Consider the following 22,536-nt stretch of genomic DNA (forward strand, 5'->3'; position numbering starts at 1 on the left):
CTTGGACCTCAGAAAATTCGGGCTCAAATCTCTGCTGTGTGATCTTGGGCTTATTACCAAAATTTTCTGATCCTCACTTTCCATTCCTCTAGTTAATAAATCTCTTTGAGTTACCAGATTTCATTTATCCATCATGCATTTATAGTACATGAGATTATTGTATTACATTATTCTAGCTTTATATGTATAAGCATCTCATCATCTACAAAATATCAGAAAAGGTAAACTTAAAAAAATTCAGTCATAGCCCTAATAATTAAAGCTAAAATACATTAAGGATCGTTACCATCAAAATTATTTTTATAACTGAAGATACAAAAATCCACAAATTTTATGCAATGTGTCTATAGCAAACTAATGAGAGAGGCAGGTTCCCTGAAACTTAATCTAGTATTTTTCACCTACACAACATATTAAGAATTGTGTGGACATAATATGTTAAGAATTACATGAATTAAATTAAATAATATATGTGAAGTACCAGATATAATTCCTGCATATAGAATAACTTGCTAGTACTCTAAGTAATTAAAAATAAATAGACCTTCTTCTAATTCTCTATAGACCTCAATTATCATATTTCACTCCTAAACTAAGATGATTGATTCCTTTGATAGTTATTTAGTTTTCATTACAATTCCAAAATTTGCCAGCAATATGATCTTAGGTGAGATACTTCACCTCTGTGAACCTCAGTTATATCATCTAAATAATAATTTGCTAATAATATTTATCACAGGACAATTAAAGAAAATAACATTATTTATAGCATTGATGAAAAGTATGTAACTTACAGCATAAATGAAAAAAATTGCATTTTAATGTACACACCCTTTCACAAAGTGTTTCTGTACCCATAATGTAATTTGATCTTTATAAAGATTTCTTTATTTGAAAAGCTTATATCATTGCTCCTTTTTAGAAAGTATAAAACATGAGACCCAATGAAGATGCATGACTCATTCAAGTCCACACAGGTTATTACCACACCTAAATTAACTATGGTTTACTCACTAAAGTGGCACATGAAAAACAATTCATAAACACAGGGAGTAAAAAAAAATTTCACCAACCAGGTCCATCGATTCTGTCCTGAAATGTGTTATCTTTTTCCCCTAATATTTCTATATCCATCACTTATTATCCATTTTTCATTGCCAAGGTTCTTGTTAGAGACACTAACTAGCTCAGCTAATTACTATAAGTTTCTTTCTCATTGGACTTTTCTGTCCATATTCTACAATTAGAGTAATACTTGGTTGGCTTGACAGTCTTGAAAAACTCCTTATTACCTCCTGAATTAAGTACAGCCACCTGTACTTAATCAAAGCTCTCAAAAATGCTAATATTTATTCATTTCATTACTTCATATAATGAGTGGGTAACTGCTAGAGAGAGAAGGGAACTAGCAGTAACTGAATGCTCACTGCATGTCAGGAGTTACTAAGTACTTTAATACATCACTGCTTTTCATGTCATACAAACACCTTGCAAGTTAAGAGTTACATCCATATTAAAGACTGGAACACTGAGGCATAGGAGACTAAGGAATCTGTCTTAGGTCACAAAACCAGTAAGTGGTAGAGCCAGGATACAAACTCAGAACTGTCTGACTCCAGAGTTTGTGCTCTTTTGACAAAATACTCACGGTGCCATACAAGCTCTGGAATTGCGAAGTGTACAAGATACAAGATGCCCTCAAATGACATATAGCCGACTATGGCCACAGAAATAACAGAAGGCATTACTGCTGATGTGTTTATATTTACTTTTTTAGCAACGGACAGCCCTGTGGAGACTTGTGAGCAGTAAAATAATATATGATCTAATTATTTTAGGAATGTTTCTCTGACAGTAGTGAAAAAGAAAGAGGCTGTAATATAGATATGCTAAATATGTGTTTGTTCCACCTGAAAACTGCGGAAGCTTGAAGCCAGAGAACTTTTTAAATGAATTAAACCTCTACTTCATGCCTTCATTATTGAGCAAATAAATCATTGTGTTAATATCAAACATCTAATTACAAGTGTAGCGAGTGATAAGAGACAGGCAGGGTTTTATGAAAACATCAAACAGGAGAACCTACCCCAGACTGGGGGGGCAGTGAGGGTATCTGAAAACATTTCCCTCAGAATAGCACTTAAGCTACAGCCAAGAGTTGAATAGATTTTAGCTGGGTGAAAGATAAGGATGGAGACTTCAAGGAAAAGGAACTCATGCAAATGTCCGAAAGTTAAAAAAAAAAGATTCTACTGACGAAATGAATGAAGTCTATAGTGTGTCTAAAACATATGATAGAGCTAATTTAGAATGAGAATTATCGGTATATCCCAAAATACTCTACACTGTTTATTCATTTTGTGGGCATTCAATATATTTTTGCTGAATAGTATGGGAATGTCTATCACCAAAATCACATTCCATCTAAAAAGATAATTACTCATTCATTCAATATATATTGCTTTATTCATTCATTATTATTCATTCATTAGTCAATGTATGTTGAGCTCTGTGAAAATACATGTAAGTATTAAAAGTAGTTATAACTAGGAACTTTTCAGAGCTATGTACTGTTATAATCCTTCTAAGAATCCTATGGAGTAGAAATTATTAGTATTGTCATTTAAAACCAAAAATGCGAGTCTCAGAAAGATTCAGTAATCTTGCTGACACAATCATGAAGAAAACAAGCCAGCATGGATGGAGCCTACAGCCAGCCACATGATTACCAAACCCTTGCTCTTTCATTAAGCAGTACTATGAAATTTGTTCTCATAAACTTAAAAAAAAGTGAGGCAAATTATATTTAACATAGAAAATAGTTACCTTTGAAGCTGCTGTGGCAGTAATACTTTGGGGAGCTTCTTGAGATTTACTGCTTCCATGGGAAGATTTGTTCCCCCTGTCTCTCTGTCTCTGCCGACATTCTAAACAGTTTCTCACAGCAACACAACAAACTATTGAAAAAACCAAAAGCATATTACTAATATAAATTATTTAGTTTGACATGCTGAAAAAGTTGCGAGGTTCTCTTTTCCTTTTTTTCTCTCCGCTTCCTCCATCCCATTATTATTTTTAAAGTCAATTAGATCTATAAATATTTTTGAAAATTATAAAATACAGTAATGAAAAGTACATATAAAATATATATGTAGTTAAAAAATAAAAACAAAATAGTTATGTACTACCAGCCAGCTGAAGAAAGAGAATATTACCAAGGCCTCTGAAGCTCTCAATATACCCTTCCTTATTCTATCCCCCCATCATTTAAATTCTGAATTTTAAGAATAAAAAATTTTAGAAACCTAATATTCATATCTGATAAATTCTTTTGAATAATAAGACTTCCTATTCTGTAATCTGACTCCCTTGGAGACTGTACTGAGCACCAGTCCCATTTCAGGCAATTGGAGTACGTTAAGCTGGTCAAGCCCACATTTCTTCATGGTGGGAAAGTCTACGGCCTTTGTCAATAAGCATTCAATAAGTACAAGCTTTTGTTTATCTGCTTATGTCAAGAAGCAGTAAAGTACAGCACCAAGCAGTACTCATTTTGGAGTCAGACTATGTGAGTGAATCCCGGCTCTGCCACTTATGAGTCATGTGATCTTGGGCCCGCTGCTTAAACTGTCTGTGCCTCCTTTTCCTCAGATGTAAAATGAGTATAAACATACTTCCTTAGAGGACCGTTGTGAGGATTAATTAAATTAATACATGTAAAGTGCTTAGAACAGTAAACAGCACATATTGATTTATAATTGTTTACTTCATTATGGTTCACATATAAAACATTCCTATGGATAATAAAAACCGATCTGCCAGGAATTATTAGGATAAAAATAAAATCAGCAGTAAAGCTTTGGAATATATTCAGAAACAAAAGTTCAGAGTAACTAAATAAATGCTGGTTTCACGATATTAAGGCATTTAAAAATAATTTCTCTTTCTCACAATGTTCAGTCTATCAGCTGTTGTTAAACATCCATGGCAACGACCATGACGGCCCACAGTAAATTACCGCACACCTCTTGTCAGAGAGATCTCTGTGTAGTCATGCTCTCTTATAATGGATATGGAAAGATTCCTCTCATCTTGGGCTTTAAAAAATACCAAACAAAAAAATGTAGGTTTCATGCCATCATTCTTAAAGTAAGTTCTTATTCCTTCCTTAGATCAGAAACAACTTCTCCCCTGAAGTTACGCATGTGTAGATTTTTACATAATTTCAAAAATTATGGGTAAAAAGCGCATACTCAGGAATTTCCTTCCTATCTAATGTCTTGTTTTCTTACACCTTGCTCATGTTCTAGGTGTAAGGCACATGTTAAGGCACTATGTAAACAGTAACTTTCTGGCCCCTTGCAAAGTCTATAAATAGTATAAATAAATGTCCCTTTACAGAAAGGTAAGAGAAATATGGATGGTTTCTGCCTAATGAACTGATCTAAATAGTAATTACTAAGAGTTGTCAGTGCTGAATTTTCTTTACAACACAAGATAGTAGGTGAGCAACATAGGTTCAGTAATGTTTATTAGCGTTAAATGTTCACTCTGAAAAACACAGTGAAACTGGCACAATTTATCTTTTGAGCATTACGTGTATAAAACTATGTCCTGAATTTTTTGACACCGTATGTGTGTGGGCCCAGGAAAACTACTCTCTCTTACTAGTTTACCAAAAAAGAATTCATAAATGGATTTACATTAAAATCACTTCAATGAAAAATGTTATAGTTCTATTGATTTTGAAACAATTCAAAATACGTTGAATTCTATTTCAAATTATAACCCATTCAAGATGATCAATTCTATAAATCTCCACTGTGAAGATACTATAATTTTCTATAATTATCTCTACATTACATAATCATCAACTTGTACCATTAATACTTTCTGTACAGTGTCAAAATACGAACCCATAGGTAATTATATATTCTTTATTCATAACAGACTTACCTAGCCTTAGGCACTGTCGCATTAAACCTCCAGAAGACATATTTTTTTCAGCTTCAATCTCACTAAAATTTAGAGAGCTGGCAAATACAAGCACATCAACCATAGCCATCAGTCGGCTGAGGAAAGTTACCGCTGTCTCAGCTGACATGCCTTGTGTCACTTCAATGTTTTCCAACTCCGTCTTCAAAAAGGAAAATATTTAAGTCTTTTTTAAATTTGAAAATGTAATACATGTACATACATACTACAGGTAAATAGTAGTTTTGTACATTTACTATATTTTGCAAACAGAATAAATTATAATCTAATTCCATATATCATAAGAGCTGGTTATCAGTTTAATTAGTTTACCTATGAATTATCCTTGAATAAAGGAAAAGTCTAGTTTTAAAATCAGTGTTAGATTTAAATGTCATTACTTGCAAAAACTCATTCCAAACTAAAGATCAAGTCTCAAAGATTTTTAAAAATAATAGCACATACATATACCCTAGTTTTATTTCTTTTACTCTTATTAGTTAACAAAGATATAAAATTGATCTTTCCTAAAATCCTCACTCTTGTTTATAAAAAAAATAGCTGTTAATTTTTCTTTCCTATAAATGTATGATGAATAATAGGAAAGATATATGGCACTATCATTTGGCATCAAAATGACATAACTGTTGAGTTAGAATGTAGAACAATTTTTTACCCATTTGAGAATTAACTAAAACCATTAGGGATCTCATACATACAAATATGTTTAAATTTTCTGAGAATAGGCATACTAGCTATATTGATTAACTTCTTCACCAAATGATAAACTAAAATACAAAGTAATAGGTATCTGCTCCAATTTAATGTTTCTTTTTGACATTGCTTATACCAATCATTCTACTTAAACACATTTCTGCTCACATTAGCATGGAAATGTCAGCAGGAAACAATGATTAAAAAAAAAACAACCCTCTGAAACACTTCTTGGTACAAGATGGGTATCAAAAATGATAGGTGACTACTGAAAGCACTATATACTCGATTGTAAATGGAGAATAAAATTTAACAACATTTATCCTTCCTTTTAACATCAAAACAGTGGTAAAACCATTGTTTCTAAAATGAGCTTGAAAATATGAAAAAAAATTGTTTTCAATTATTGATTTACAACATTATGCAATTCAGTACCTATGGCCTAAAGAAATTAGATTTATTCACTGCTTGGATTTTTAAAATGCAGATTCCTTATTTCCTAGCTTCTCACTGATACACAGAATCATTTCCTAGCATGAGTTAAAAATCTGTGACCACAACACAAATTTATAAGGAAAAGCAAAAAATTCATTTTATGTAGAACCTCTTTAAATCTCAGTTATCAAAATAAGATTTCTAATAGAATGGAAGATCTGGACATTGCTATTATCTATTAATATTCTGGATAATTTTTCAAAATACTAAAATTTAGGTTATCTATACATGTTCTCAAATAAATTCATCATTTTGAATTCCTTAAATTATTAGAAATCTAATTCACTTTATTAGGTAATGCTCTTATTTTTGAATGTTTTGGGGTGCAGGAAATCTAACCTTCAAATTACGCTTTCATTTTTAAATGAGTGAATTACATACAGAAATTACAACATTAACTATTAATTGTATATATACTTTGCCAAAAATGCTATTTTTGATTAAACAAAATAAAATTTTAAAATAAAAAGCATCCTTAACACAAACAATAACCTACAATGGAGTTCTTATTATATTCTACATAAAAGTAATTTATAATTTTGATGAAATGTTATATAAACATAATATATGTTTAAAAATAAAGATCACTCACATACGATTAGGACTAAATCTTAAAATAACATATATTCCATCCAATTTCCTTTCATTGGAACCATGTAACATATGCTTGTACATATGATTGAAATATTGTTTTCATTATATTACAAAAGTTTAGTCTAAAGATTATTGTGGATAGTAAGATATTCATCAATACACTAAAAAATACTTTTAATGAATCTTTTAAATATAGTGAAGATATGCCTAATGTTAAAGATGATATGGAAACTCAAAATATAACCAAGTCAAAAATTTCTTAAATAAGCAAAAAGAAAATTTAAAACTGAAAACCTGAAAATTACTTAAGTAATACTAACCTTAGAACCCTGGACATGCATTAGACAAAACAGACAACAGATCAAAAAAGTACAAGAAAAAGAAATTATTAAAATTAAATGAAAATACAATGTAAAATTGAAACACAAAATAATATTTAAAAATTATATTTAATTATTTTATTAAAAGCAAAAATTCTCAGAAGAGATATTCATTTTATAAATTACGATTAAAATATCAAATATTTAGACTTCTATTTATTTTTTCATTAGAGTAACTCTGACCAAATAAAATATAATGTATGTAAATATAGTTAATATATTAGAAATTATGCATATTCTATTTTACAAAATAAATATCTTTTCCTAGCAGATAACCAAGGAAACATTTTTAAAATTAAACTAATATAATGTTTCTGTAAAAGCCTTAACTCAGTACTAGTTTGGGCCGAAACAATTTAGGAAAATAAACTATATCAAACTTCCAGAATTTTCATTAATGAAACATGTTATAATTTGTTTCCTAAAGTATTTGGAGCTCTTTCTATAGATCAACCTCCCATAAGTAAATGAAAAAATAGACTACTCAAGTGATTATAACTTAAAAATGACTTTTCTTTGCTAGAAAAGAATTATAATTGATACACTAAATGAGGTCTGCATGTGAACTAAGCTAATTACATAGATATTACACTCAGTTTCAGAATCTTAAGAATTATATTGAATATATTCAAACATTTTAATAGAATTAAGTTCACAATAAAAGTCAACAATTCCTATTCTCTGATTTTTGACAATAAATATATGTAAGCATAAATTTCAAAATACACTTTTTTCATGGTATATTGTATGGGAAAACATATAAAAGCTTCCTGAGAATATTAAAATATGATCAGTGGTATGAGATAAAACAAAACAAAAATAATATTTTTCCCAAATCTATTAACTACGTATTGTGACAAGGCAAGAAAACATAAAATAAAATTAAGACCTTGTCATCATTTTTTATCAAAAATGTTGGTCTTCTTTCTTATGATCATGAAACTATTAGGAAAGTCAGAAATATCAGTCTCTATTATTTTTCTACAACAGAAAATTAAACCATATATGACAATGAATTAATTCTATCATTCAGTATTCTGGATGGTTGACCAAAACGGTCAACTTAAAATCATTAAATGATTATTCAATTCGTAGTTGATCCATATTCATTGCTTCTCCTCATTTTTTTTCTCTAATTCCTTGCTTTCATTGATGACCAACTTGAACAATGTATAGAGAATAAATGAAAGGATTCAACTAACTAGCCATGGAAACAGCAACTCCAAAAAAATCAAAACAAAAATAATGCCCCTTCCCAAAATCAACGATCAGTCAAATTACACCCTAAGGGGTCTAATTCCCAACCTCAGCCCCAAGCACTAAAATTAAAACTGTTAATAACTAAATTGTCTCAAGTATCCTATTTTAAACTTCAGACTTCTGAATACGACAGGCTTATTTTATAAATGGGAAAATTTTTCTATCATTATGCAATTCTGAAAACAGTGCCAAAAGAACTAAAGAGCCTTCTTCATCTAGAGCACTTTACATATATTACTTAACAATTTTCACAAACTCCCTAAAGGGTAAGTATAATTAACACTATTTAATAATGAAGAAATTGAGGTTGAGGTCATATCTAGTAAGTTGTAGAAAATAGGTTAAAATACAAGAGTTATCTCATGCTAAAACCCATATGCCTTATATTAAAATTTAACTTCAAAAAGATCATATCTTAGTCTCACTGATAACAGGAAATATGTCTGTTTTTTATTATAAGGAGTACATTATCTGAGATCCACATTTATACTGAGAAATGTGAAAGACATTCCTGGGTTGAGCTTTGTGCCATGTTCTTTTTAAATAAGTATCTATAGAGTATTTAGCATTCTACTTACCCTCTCAAAATTAAATACAATTTCAACATTAGATATGTCAAATGCTAAAAATAATGAGTATGGCTGAGAGTGAAAAGTTACGTATCTCCTAATAGAACATAATGACTGCAACATTCAATGAAATTGTTTTTAAAAATTAAACTTCAATAAATGTTCAGTAAGTCAAATTCACATTCTTGTTTAATAGGAAAGAATAGATTTTATCTTATGCTCTAACTTGAATTTTCAATGGTCAGTAATAATAAAGTTTTCACACTAAAACATTATACAGGTACTCTGATATTTGTGTTATTTGAAGATTATGCTCCAAGTTAGTGGTCAGCAAACTGTGACCCACACGTCAAATCTGCCCCACTGCCTGTTTTTATAAATAAAGTTGTATTGAAGCACACCCATACCTATTCCTTTAAGTAACTGTCTATGGCTGCTTTTATATACAATAGCATATTTTTTCATTAAATGCATATCTGTATATAATGCATGCATATTTTAAAAAACTCCACAAACTTAAAATTACCAGATCACTCAAACATTAATTTCAAATGTTTCTATCTCTCTTTATATATCTAGGCTTAAAATTCCAGTGGCATCTACATGACAATGTTTCCCTTCGATAATCTGTATATCATCAATCAATGTTTCCTTTTTGGACTTATTCCTTCCAAAGTTCTCTTCTGGTTTTTCATATTTTAAAACTAAGTCAAAGAGCTCCGTATCTTCCAAATTGCATTATCTTGTAATTTGCTTCTTTATCCACCTTCCTCCTTCCTTTTTTCCCTCTGCTACATTACAATCTTTAACAAGAATATTATACAATCATTGAACAGAAAACAACACTCGCAGTCAGCACCAACCATGTTTCTACCAGTATAAAGTGAGAGAAGGTTCTGATTGTTTCTTTTAAGGGAGCAATTTAATCAAAGAACACATAATCAGCTATGTTGTATAACCAGCAATAGATACAATCAGCTAATGGATCAAAAGAATAGAAATATGGAGACAGAGACAATGAAGGAAAGTGTTTACAACTGAATGAATTCCCAAGTCTATAGAAAACAGTCTAGACAATAATTGGTTTCAAATTCCAAACTGTAGTGGTCAAAACTGCACAGGTAATAAGTACCTCAAAATGTCACTATCTTTACTGTACATTCGTTATAAAATAAAAACTAAGCAAATATGGAAAGTGAAATAGTATATTACTCATAATGTTAATTGATAATATACTTTATTAATTAAATATGTACTCTACTTTGATAGAGACATTTTAGCTTTAACATTTGGAAGACTATTTGATAATGTGAATATGTCAAACCTATACAAATTTTAATACCTACTACTAAATTCATATAAAGACCACTTTCTGCCCTGCATAAAATTTTAAAATAATAATACATTTAAAGTGAATTCCAATACAACCTTTTAAAAGTTTTGGACAACAAGTAATAATTTATTTATAAGAACTAAAACAAAATTTATATGAAGAAAAAAATGTCAGGAGGAAAACTTTTGATTTACTCAGTTTTTAATGTACAGAAGGGGAAAAAATGTGCCCTGCCTCATTTTGAAAATCACACACAATTCTCAATTTACTGGCATCTGGTACAAATCACCAGAGGAAATCAGAGATTGTAGAGAAGGGATGTTACACCAATCTCACAGGATAACTGCACTATGTGGACACCATCAACCATTTTTCTTCCTAGCTCCATTTCCTTGCTTCAGTAAGTAAAATTCAAGTTCAACGTATAATAGGACAGAATGAATTTACCTTAAACTCTAAGCTGAATTTCCAATGGTAATAAGTACTAAAGTTTCACACTACAATATTATACTATGATACTGATATTTATTTCTATTTCCATTAAATAATTTCATGAAAGCCCCCATGACGACCTGTCCTGCTGTCCTTGCTCCTGAACTAACCTGCTTGCCTTTGTAGACTTTGAGAAAGTTCATAGATGAAACTGAACTATATGTGCCTGTGAGGAAAAGGACTATTGAGAATACAATCTTTTGCTGCTAATATTTAAGTTTCAAAGATGATTTGGGGGTGGTGGCATTGACAAAAGAATAGTGAAAGAAAAAGAGTCATGGAGAAAAAGCTTGTAAATGATTAAATAAAGCCAGAGATCAATTTGGAAACACCATCTCACCAAGTAAAAGACATCTTAAGAAAACAGCAGGCTTCCCTCTGGAGAAAGCATATTTTAGGGGCTTAAAGATGAGTTTCCAATACAGTAGCAAGAACACAGGTATATGGGAAGCACAATTCTCTATTCTTTCCCATCTCAGCAAGTAGCTATACAGTTGAGTTTTCTGATATACAGATCAGAGATATTTTTTAAGGTGACAACTAAAATATAAACTTAGCATTGACCTATCGTATTTTAAATGACGTATACAATTAACATTAAATGCCTTTCAAACTATGATACTGCAACAGCACCACACAAATGTTATCCTTACAATGGATTACTGTGTTTTATAAACACTTCAATGTTTTATATAGAAAGAGAGCCAAAGCTGTATTTTAAAAAATAAATATTGAACCAGTAAATAAAGTCAGATAAAAATGCTGTTAGAGGCCATGTGACTAACATCAAGTTTTCTGAGGCTTTTAAGGATTATGAAATTTAAGAAAATAGCATATAAATGGTGTGCTATTTACATTCTTTCTATCTGAGGTGCCCAAGGTTTAAATAAGAAACACTCTAAGAAAAATTACTTTGGTTCCCTTTTTGGAAGAAAATTGCTGGCTTTAAGAGCAATCTCAGAGAACTGGCAGGTAAAACTCCTATATGTAGTTTAAAATAATATTAAGTTTAGGAATAATTTTCAAGTAATTCATGAGACTTTGCATATCTAATAATGATTTTTTCTAAATTTAGATTCATGACTCTAATTCGATACAATAAATATATACTTGTATTTAGTACTTCAGGATTTACAGAACAAGAATTTTAAGAATTTATTATATTTGAAGAGATAAACAATATATAGAAAATAAAATTAAATCATTGAGTTATGGCTCTTCCTAAGAAGTATTCATCAGAATTATCAGAGAAATATTTTCATAAATACACGTATGAACCCAACACTGACAAATAAAAGAAGCAGAAATATAAATGTAAGTATATATTTATAAATATAACTTCATATGGTTAAAAGTTTCCTTAGATGAACTTGTCTTGTTAAAATCCATGTTTTACAATACAGAAAACAACTGGCATGCGATAGTCATGTAATTATAAAATATAACCACTAGATGGAGGCAAAGTACTTACAGTTGGTGATGTAGCCGCAGAGAGCAAAGGTAAAATTCCTCCACAAGCAATGATGATGTTGTCTACCATTTGGGAAATGAGGTGAATTGTGTTATGTACAAAAATGATATTTTCATTGCTATTGACAAAATCCATTACAGACTTTGTGGAATGGCTAAAAAATAGCAGAAAAACAAAACACATGAACAGTTTCTTGGCTTAAGAATAAGAAGTTTAGACAGTTTATTTATAATAACATTTTTAAAGTGAAAAATAGTGAAAAGCTAGGCAAATTTAAAATAAAGTTATTAGAAAAAAAATTTACAACTGAGATGTAATGTTACCAAAATGTAGCTACACAAGGATATTTTGTGTCTAAGTGTTTCTTATACAAAAACACAATGTAATAGCCAGATTCAAAGACATGTGACTAGGTCAATGAATTTGGGTAAAAAAATTTATTTTTGCCAAAGCTTTTTGTTTTGTGGTGAAAGGCAGAACTGGATAGTTAAGTGAACGTTTTACTGCCTTTTAAGCAGTTTAAGTTTCTTACATCAACAGCCTGCAGCCCCTACCTCTGACCAGCCATAATGAGAAAATGTATACTGCTAGTCACAGAAGTGACATGATAGGGGGGTATAAATTAGTAAAAATTCAAGGACTTATTGAATAAAAAAGAGAAAAGACCTCAAAGATCAGCAGTGGAGCTTTCCCATACAAAACATGCTATGCAGATATTCAGAGAACTATGCTGCTTTAGTTTGGTATTAGTCAAGAATATGAACTACTAATATTTTCTAATGAGAAAAACAGAAATTACTCCACGATCAAATTTAAGTCCATGATTCTCATGTCTTTGGAATTGTAAAATAGCATCTATTATATCTTAGATCTCAAGATGTTTTCCCTTGTCCTAAATACAAAGTGCAATCTTTTTAAAAATTTAAATTATATAAAAAATGTGTTTGGAGAATTTTATGAGAGCCCTTGAAAGAAAAAAAAAGACACACAGTATGTTAATGGAAGGAAAATTGAGTATCACTCACTTGGGGTCTACTAATATTGTAATTAGTAAATTACACTATATATTTTCACACACTGATATTCGTGTTAACAGTGATGTATGTCATGTATTCCAGTTTCCTTATTTACCATACGTAGGTAATTTGGCATATAACAACACTAGCAATAAAAAGACCTTTGTTTTTATACATGAGTAGACTTAAGGACAAATTGATCAAATAAAATCAGAAGTACCAACTTTCTATGGCAGACATTGGCTGCTTCCACAAGTTATTCTTTCCTTTCTGCTAACATCATCTAGATTTTGTTCTGTTATTGAACTGGGTCAGGTATAGGAAAGGTCGGCTTCACACCAGATAACTAGTGTTGCTTTGTATGGGCCAGCCATTGTAATCCCAATCCTCTGGCTGCTGATTGACTTAGAGGAGAGCATATGATCCTGCTGGCACATGAGACATGCGGGGAGGGGGAGGATTTCTTGAGAGGCTTCTTTCAGGAGGAGGAGGAGGAGGAGAAAAAGAAAGAAGAGAGAGAGGAGGATGCAAGGAGAAAAACAAAGGGAAGAAGGAAACGGAGCAAGAAGAAGAGCCCCTGCCCTCTAGCTTGGGAAAGTGTCCTACATGGATTTGGTGCTGAAAGCTGAAGCAGCCCCCTTGAATCTTGCAAGGAAAACTGTGAGAAGCAGAGTGGCATTTCTGTCCTGAGAATATCATGCCACTGACTGTCGTTGATGGTGGAGAACTCTGTTAATTAGAGCCATCAACTTCCTAATTTATATGTTTGCACATATAAATGACATACTCTCATAATTGATTAATTTGTCATGTATTTGCTATTAAAAATTAAATTGAAAGTGAGGCAAGGTAATGATTTAAATAATGTAGATTTCATTTTCTTTAAGTGATTATATTTGAACTGATAACCACTAACCACCTAAATGGTACAGGCTCTAAAAATAAGCATCATAAGGTGATTTTACATTTCAACAGTACATATACATTATAATCTTATTAGTAAAACTAAAGTGAGTATGTGGTGTTAATTTCAATAGGAAAAGAAAAAAATGTGGAAATTTCTTTGAACCAAAACTGAATTTTTGATGTTGTTAAAACTTTATTTCATATAGAACAGGCAATGCCAGATTTCAAAATTGTCTTAAGCTTAAGTTCTTGAATACCTTTTGATATGAGCCCCAAGCCTTATAACCTTTATGAAAATATTTTATGTTTTTATAAAAAATTTCAGTCGATTATTTTTAATGAATTTAATTTTAAGATTTATTCAATGATATAATTCACTTATGAATTAGTTCATGCCAGTAATTTAATATATTCATTTTCTTAAGTGACAGAGACTTATTTATAGAAAAGAAATCTTCTACCTCCTCCAAACATGTACATCTGTTTCTAATGCAAACAGCAAATCGGTGAGAAGTCGCTGGTGCATTGGAGACCATTTGAACTCAGGAATACGAAACATTGTGGTGCGTGGACCTGGGCTGAACTGACGCCGCTGCTCCTCAGTCATGGGCATTCCTCGAAATCCTAAATCAACACGGAGATCTCTGTCTTGCTGTGTGACAGACCGGCCCTGAACAGCCTAGAGAGAAAAGGTGAACATTTGTCAAGTACAAATGAAATACTTTTCAAAATAAAAACGTAAGTGTGGTAAAGTGAGTCAGTAAATCTTTTGCATATGACTTTAGTAGGTTAGTATATTTTACATACACTATTCACCTGCTGATTCCCTGCACAGGAATCTTTTAGAGCTGAAAAGGCTATGCTCATTACTTTTATTTTGCAGTTTCAGAAGCTAAGCAAGGAAATCAAATACCTAAGTTTAACACCAAAATACACATTAAAAACCAAATCCTCTTTACCCCTGTTTATGGAGTTTTTACATTAGACCACATTTCTGCCTTATGAAAGTGAGCACATACGCAAAGTGAAATATACTGGCCTGTCATCCAATAATCATAATTAAAAACACAAGATTAAAAGAAGTGTTTCTTGAACTGATTCAAGTTAACTTCAAAGTCAATTTCACTCACAATCTTTCAATTTAGAAAAACGTTGCATTTGAGAAGTTAGAAAACCAGAAAAATGCTTATGAACTCTGAACGAAAACCAGACAAGCCTAGTGATTATTATGCTCAATAAACAATGCGGCATACTTTCCTTTATTTAAATCTGTATCTAATTCAATATTGCCATCCCCTGGCAATTTATCACTGTAGTACAACTGCAACAAAAATGGAAATTGGCAGTTAATAGAGAAAAAATAAAGGTACGTTTTTCACACAGTATATATTATTAAGGATTCTTATTAGAGTACAAAGACACCAGTTAGGTATGGTTTCCTCTTTATAACAGAACATGTTAATTTTCGATGACATTAAAAGGTAAGTGGAAGACCCAGAGAACAATAACAAAAAAAATCATTAAATGTAAAAGTTTTCTTCAACTCTTAACTATAAGGTAGTAGTTAGCCTAGAAAATAGGAAGTAGTCTTAAAACTCAAGCTCAACAATTAAAATCCATCTCTGAAAACATCACCCATTTTTATCTTTACTCAGGTGCGGCCAAAGTGCGGCCAAAGTCCTACCACCAGGCCTAAGAGTCTTTAATTTTCTCATAACAAATTCCTATCCATGTGGTTGTAAGGAAAATTCTCACTGCTAATAATTCCAAATTCTCTCAACCATATTACCTACCTCACAGGGTTGTTGTGAGGATTAAATCTGAAAACATATAGCACAGTGCCTGGAACATAGTAGGCACTTCATAAATAACAGTTCCCTTTTCCCTTCCCCTTCATTTCATTTATCAGTTCAATCTGGGCTCCAAGTCCTCCTTTCTATAATCCACAGAACAGGGTTGGGCCTGAAGCTTAAAAGGTTAAAATTAATCAAGTATTCAGAATGAAGATCTCGAATACAAAATGTGTAAATGTAGTCACAGTCATAAAATGTCAGAACTGGCAGAGCCCCTAACAGCCATACGTTAATCTATCTAGTACAACCTGTTGGACTGTGTAAGAAAATCCAGGCCCAGAGAGGTTGAGCGAAGTTACACAGACAGAATATGGCCGAGTTGGAAATATAATTCAGATATTTTACATTTATTTTATATGTACTACCACACTACTCAATTACATAAATTGCTATTATATCACAATTAAACATAAACATAGCCTAACTGGTAAGAAATTACTCTGCTTTGGCGCTAACAACTCAGTTTCTATTCAATGTATTTTTAGAACTCATGTACGATAACTTACTTGTGTTGTAGTAGTGGTCTGGATTTTTCGGATTTCCTTTCCTAATTCTTTGCCATCGTCAGATCTCTCAGTATCCGAAATTATACTTCCTGCATCAATGTTTGGTACAGTTTTGCTACCAGAAGACTCAGTTTCCAGAGTTGTAGCAGTCATTTCAGCATACTCTAACCCTTTAGATGATGACGCTAAGTCTCTTTCAGGAATACTGCTCATTCCATCTGAAGTTGTGTGGATTTTGAACTCTTTTTCTTCTATTATACTTGATGTACAAGTTAGGTCTACACTACCGGTCATGTGAGCAAGCAACCCAAGATCATCACTTACACCCAGATGTACTTGTGTGTCCTGAATATTTGGAATAATGTGATTGCTAGAAAGTTCAGGAAGGAGTTTCTCCTCCTGTTTGGGCATTTTATCAAAGAGAAATGATGTACTACTATTGGGAAGTTCGTCCTTCTCATCTGCTAATGTTATCAATGGACCATTATCCTTTTCTTCATTTTTTTTAATGATACCAACACTTCCATGTACATTGTTCTGGAGTTTCTCAACAGCAGCACTATATACATTATCCAACAAAGATTCAACCTCCACCAGGGCACCATTCTCTCCACCTACTAGAGTCTCTGGTGATAAATCCATATCATCCAGCTTTACTTCTGTTGCTTCCACTTTCTCTGCTTTTATATCAACTAAAAGGTCATGCACTTCCACATGTACACCACCTCCTGGTCTGTCTGAATTTCCAAGAATATCATCTGACACTTTTGTTGACATGAGCAAGTCTCTAGTGTCTGTGCTGACCGGGTAATCTGTCTCACTTTCTGGGCTCTGGCTTTGTGAAAGGTCTTCTATCTCTCGGATTTCCATTCCACCTTTTGCTCCTGTTGTCTGTGACGAAAGACCAGAGATGGTGCTCACATTCCCTTTCTTTCCCTTTTTAATGTTTTCCTCCTCTTGTCTTTGATATTCTTCATACATTTTGGCCAGGTATTCCTTATGGGCTTCATAAGTGACCTTAGGAACAAGTGAAAAAGCATTAGGCATTTTATATATATATGAAGAAGAAAGACAAAAATAAAATTATGGTAATACTAGCAAAATGGTGAAAAGAATTTTAAGATTTCACACACAACACATATTAATCCTAAGACAAGTGCTTCGTTTTATCAAGTAATTGCAAACAATCATCAAAAATAGTTATATCTAACTTATGTGTTCAAATACACAGAGGTAAACTAACAATATTAAAGTTTTAAATAAGTGGTCTTTTCTTTTAGGTTAATATTTCAATGTTACCCTTACTCACTATGCCAGTTGAACTCCTATATATTTGAGGTATTTGAGCTAGAACAGAGACTTGGCTAATAATATACAGTATACAGAGTACTATGACTAGATCACTTTTCACCATCTATTATTCATATGTGTGCCGATTTCAACAACTGAAGCTAAAAAAAAAATCACATGTATCTATAGATATATACATACATATATATATATATTTATAAACTGTTAAAACATCATAATTTTATCTTTATATAGGCTACTTTAATTTGTTACTTTATATACACTTGTTTAGGAATAATCAGGATATATGTAAATAAGGTGTGACTAAAACATTCATGTTTTGAATGTTTAAATAAAAAAAATTTACAGTAAGACACATTGCTATTAATCCCCCTCAAAATACTCCCCCTCACTTCACACACACTTATCCCATCATTCTTGCCACTTTCTGAAGCAGTTCTGGAAGTCCTCTTTCGCGAATGTCTTAAGTTACACTGTCATGGCTGCCTCGATGTCCTGAATCAATTCAAAACATTTACCTTTCGTGGTCATTTTGACTTTGGGGAAAAGCCAGAAGTCTCACGGTGCCAAAGCCAGTGAATATGGCGGATGAGGACACACTGTAATGTTTTTATTTGATAAAATTTGCCATACCAGAAGCGATGTGTTACACAGAGCCTTTTCATTGTGATCACAAAATACGGTGAATGCTGCTGCTGAGCGCCATCTAACGGAAAGGCAGGGATCTTCAATACTGGAAGCGGGGCATCAAACCTTAGTAACAGTGTGTGACAAGTTTCACTGTGTTTTGGTGCAGTCAGTTGGGTGTGAGCTCTAGTTGAGAGACGGTGTGTTTTAAAGTGTGCCGTAAATCATCCTCCATCATGACAACACTCAATGTCACACACTATTTCCAGTTCGGCAGTTTCTGTCAAGTGAAAACATTATAGTGTGTCCTCATCCACTTATTTACTGGATCTGGCACCGTGCAACTTCTGGCTATTCCCCAAAGTCAAAATGATTCAGGGCATTGAGGCAGCCACAACAGCGCAACTAAAGACACTCAACTTAAGAGGACTTCCAGAACTGCTTCAGAAAATGGCTAGAAGTATAGGATAACCATGGTCAAAGTGAGGGGGAGTATTTTAAGGAAGATTAATGGCAATGTCCTTTTACTATAATAATTTTTTTTTTAATTTAAACACTCACTGTATTGTTTAATCATACCTCATATATATGTTACATTAAAAATGTAATGTCTTTTCCTATAAAATGCTATTTTCAAATTTGTTAATGCAATAATAAAAGGTGCCAATATATTACAAATTTTTTTAACAGAAATAAAAGCTCTTCTAAAATTACCAAAAAAACCCACACAAGTTTAAAATCTTTCCTTATGGGCACATATGGTAATTAATTTATACTTAAATGATAGGATAACAAAATTTTAGGTTGAAAGGGACTTCCTTTGGAGATTATCTTGATACAAAAAAACCCCTTCATTTTACAGAAGATGAAATCAAGTCCCAATAGCAGGGATTAGCAAACTTTTTCTTTCTTTTACCAAAGATTAGATAGTATTTAAAGTACAGATTTTTAGGATTAAGAATAAAGATAATGCACTAAAAATACCATTAAACTTAAATACTTTAAATGTATTTATTGAAAATAAAAATGATTTCTGACTACCTTTTAAAAGTCTTAAAAAGCATACATCAAAGTTTATATCATGAAATATTCTTATAGGAAACAGCAGGTATGTTTTAGCTTTGAAAAGAGCAACTGGCTCAGACTCAAGTTCTCAGATCTGCTATAAAACCTGTGGGGTCACTTTTGCAGTCTAAAATTCCGTATTTATAAACTTAGAGTTTTAATTAAATGATCTACAAAACACTTCAAGATCTAACAGTGTATGAACAGAGGAGGAAAAACCAAAAACAGAAAACTGGGATAAAAGAGTTGGCGATAATGGAAGATGCCCACAAGATGGCACCAGAAGAATGTTTGCAGCCATTCACTCCACAGCTGAAACCCTGATGCTATCCAATGCTAATTCCTGTTACCTTGGAATGGGCTATGGAGAGTGTATCCACCCAGACTCTCCAGCCGCCCCATTCATATTTTATTGCGTGATACAAAAGAATCCGGAAGATATTGTAGACCATCTCAGTAATCTTCTGTTCTTCAGAATTTTTTGGATTGATATAGCCAAGAGAAAACATCCAATCCTGCCACACTGAACACTGCAATAAACACCTAGTGGGAAAAAAATAAACTCATTAAAAATACCTAAATTATATTATAATTAACTATTTTTAAATTTAGATGATTAGTGAAAACATGACCTGACCTATGAAAAGCACAGTGCACAATGACTGTGTACAATCATTGTGCACATTCTATACTGCATACTTGGAATGAGGTTCCCCCATTGTTCTGCCCAGAAAAATCCAAGTTATCATTTAAAATTGCTTTCCTAAGTTTCCCGGTCAAATTTACTTATTATTTCTCTACTCCTTCATCACATGAAGCATTCACAGCACACTTGATAAGGTAACCATTGCTTTACCGTTGTCTTTCCCACTAAGTTGTACTAAGAAATCCAGTGCAGCAAGGTGCTTTATACATATCAGACAATCAATCAATATTTGTTAAATTAAAGACTCAGCCAGCAACCATGGCTCAGACTGTACCCGATGTCCTAGATAATAATCACTTATCAGACAAACTCAGGAAAAGCATGGCTGAATATGAGCAATTACAATAAAAGTACTGTTGGTGATAGCACCAAAAGGAATAATGCATTTTAAATAATAGTTTGTTGATATATATAATATATTCTATTAAAATATAATATCTATAAAATTAAATACCAACATAAAAATAAATAGAAGCATAATACGCAGATTGCTTCAAAGAAACATACATTGTCTTTTCTAACAAAAGTATTTAGCAATATGGGAAAGATCTGAAATTTTTTTTCTTTGAAAGAGATGAAAAAGGAAAAAAAATAAGATTAATATGTAATAAAGTTTTGTTATAGTATTCAAATTTCTTACCTTCTATTTTCACGGCTGTTACTGAAAAGTTTTATCATGTCAGATAAAAATAAACGACGAACTTCCATCAGTTCTGCACTTGGTGTCGAGTTTTTTAACAAAGTTGCCACCACCTTAAGAATCACTGTGAAGAACGAAAAGAAGTTCTAGTATAGATTTATAACCATATCATATCTTCCACTCAAAAAGTATTTACTGATTTTCAAGTACAGCTTAGCACTATTGTCTGTGAGTGTAAGTGTCATGAACTAGGTAAACACCATAATGATTTAGGTGATTGGAAAAGTTTTTATTTAGTCTCACATGTTTCTACTGCATTACAATAAAGAATTGCTGTTTGCTCACTTGGATTCTGAATTTTCACTGTAGAATCTGGCTCTGGATGTGGTTTGTGTACAACTTGAGTACATACTTGCTCTGTCAATATCTGAAAAACGAAGAATTTGAATTTCACTTAGAAAATAATTTAAAACACAACTAAAATTACATATTTATACACAATCAATTTGCAAAAGATGTCAATTCTGTTCAAAAGAAATATCTCTTCTAAAGGGTCATCTAGTGAATTTCACATACTTCTAAACTCTGGAATCTTCAAATTTTGTTTATTATAGATAAAGACAAAACCAGGACCAACATCTATAAAAGGAAAGATTAATCAGGAAGTCCAAGAATTTATTCTGTTTCAAATACCTTTTCAGTGTACATTCTTAATATACCTATGTTGTAAATTGTAAACATTTGACCCTTTCTGCCTCCATTAATTTTAAAAACTTAGAAAATAAGTAAATTAAAAAACAAGGTCTGAAGTCTGGGTCCCATCTCAAAACAAATGTGGTAAGGGAAAAATTTTACAAAAAAATGTGGCTCATCACCTCTTACTAATGAGTTTTTTAAAAAACGTGTTTCAAAGAACAAAAAATGACAAATGTTGACCAAATAAAGATAATTCTAAAACATTTAGTAATTTTTCCACTAAAACACAATCTCTGTAAGTGCAGCATTCTTTTACATCTTTTTCACTCTTATATTCCTAGGAATTAGCACAATGCCTGACACACTGCCAGTACTCAATAAATATTTGTTAGTTAAAAATGTATAACTAAATTCTACATAAATAATGGATACATACATGACCGTTAACTGTATTTTAGGCTTTAGCCTGTGTTTACCTCTATTCTTGCATACACACAAAAAAATCTAATTAGACTATACTTAATAAAGATAACTTATATTAGTGACTTAATTTCCTGTTTTGCTTAATATCCTAAGTTCTGAATGAACCTTTTAAAATAATTCAACCTATATTAAGGTACAAAAACTGTGCGGAAACTAAAAAAGTTAGGTGGAAACCTAGTTCTACATAGCTGTATTGTAAATGTTGGGCATGAAGAAAGTAAATTAATCAAGAGACACGGATGGTTTGTTCGGATTAGAAAAAGATCATGACATCCAGAAGTAGCATTTTTCTTACCTTCTGCTCAGACTTAAAGAAAGAGATGAGAAAGATAGTAAATTTACTTAGTTATATCAGGAATATATATCAAAAAGGTATTACTAAATTGGTAAACAAAGGGCATATGTACCCCTGCCTTTCACTCCAATACTTTTGCTGAAACTAAAC

The 22,536-nt window shown here is 31.9% G+C and overlaps 1 protein-coding gene and 1 long non-coding RNA gene across 11 annotated transcripts in view; one reads left to right on the plus strand and one right to left on the minus strand.

Moving 5' to 3' along the window:
- The window catches only part of NBEA (neurobeachin), a 661,793-nt gene that overhangs the window by 454,254 nt on the left and 185,003 nt on the right, over positions 1–22,536 (minus strand). For all 7 annotated transcript variants that reach the window (XM_074330026.1, XM_074330024.1, XM_074330023.1 and 4 more), the window contains exons 19-26: positions 21,258–21,339; positions 20,913–21,036; positions 19,917–20,109; positions 16,564–17,580; positions 14,666–14,883; positions 12,283–12,436; positions 4,957–5,137; positions 2,827–2,957 (exon numbers count right to left, since the gene is read on the minus strand). In XM_074330026.1, the coding sequence (XP_074186127.1) occupies positions 2,827–2,957; positions 4,957–5,137; positions 12,283–12,436; positions 14,666–14,883; positions 16,564–17,580; positions 19,917–20,109; positions 20,913–21,036; positions 21,258–21,339 (2,100 nt within the window). The remainder of the gene's footprint in view (positions 1–2,826; positions 2,958–4,956; positions 5,138–12,282; positions 12,437–14,665; positions 14,884–16,563; positions 17,581–19,916; positions 20,110–20,912; positions 21,037–21,257; positions 21,340–22,536) is intronic.
- Positions 1–22,536, plus strand: part of LOC109449832 (uncharacterized) — a 265,241-nt gene that overhangs the window by 111,327 nt on the left and 131,378 nt on the right. For all 4 annotated transcript variants that reach the window (XR_012495586.1, XR_012495587.1, XR_012495588.1 and 1 more), the window contains exon 4: positions 14,704–14,896. This is a non-coding gene — a long non-coding RNA (uncharacterized LOC109449832). The remainder of the gene's footprint in view (positions 1–14,703; positions 14,897–22,536) is intronic.

This window comes from Rhinolophus sinicus, linkage group LG04, assembly GCF_036562045.2.
Source record: "Rhinolophus sinicus isolate RSC01 linkage group LG04, ASM3656204v1, whole genome shotgun sequence".
NCBI lineage: Eukaryota > Metazoa > Chordata > Mammalia > Chiroptera > Rhinolophidae > Rhinolophus > Rhinolophus sinicus.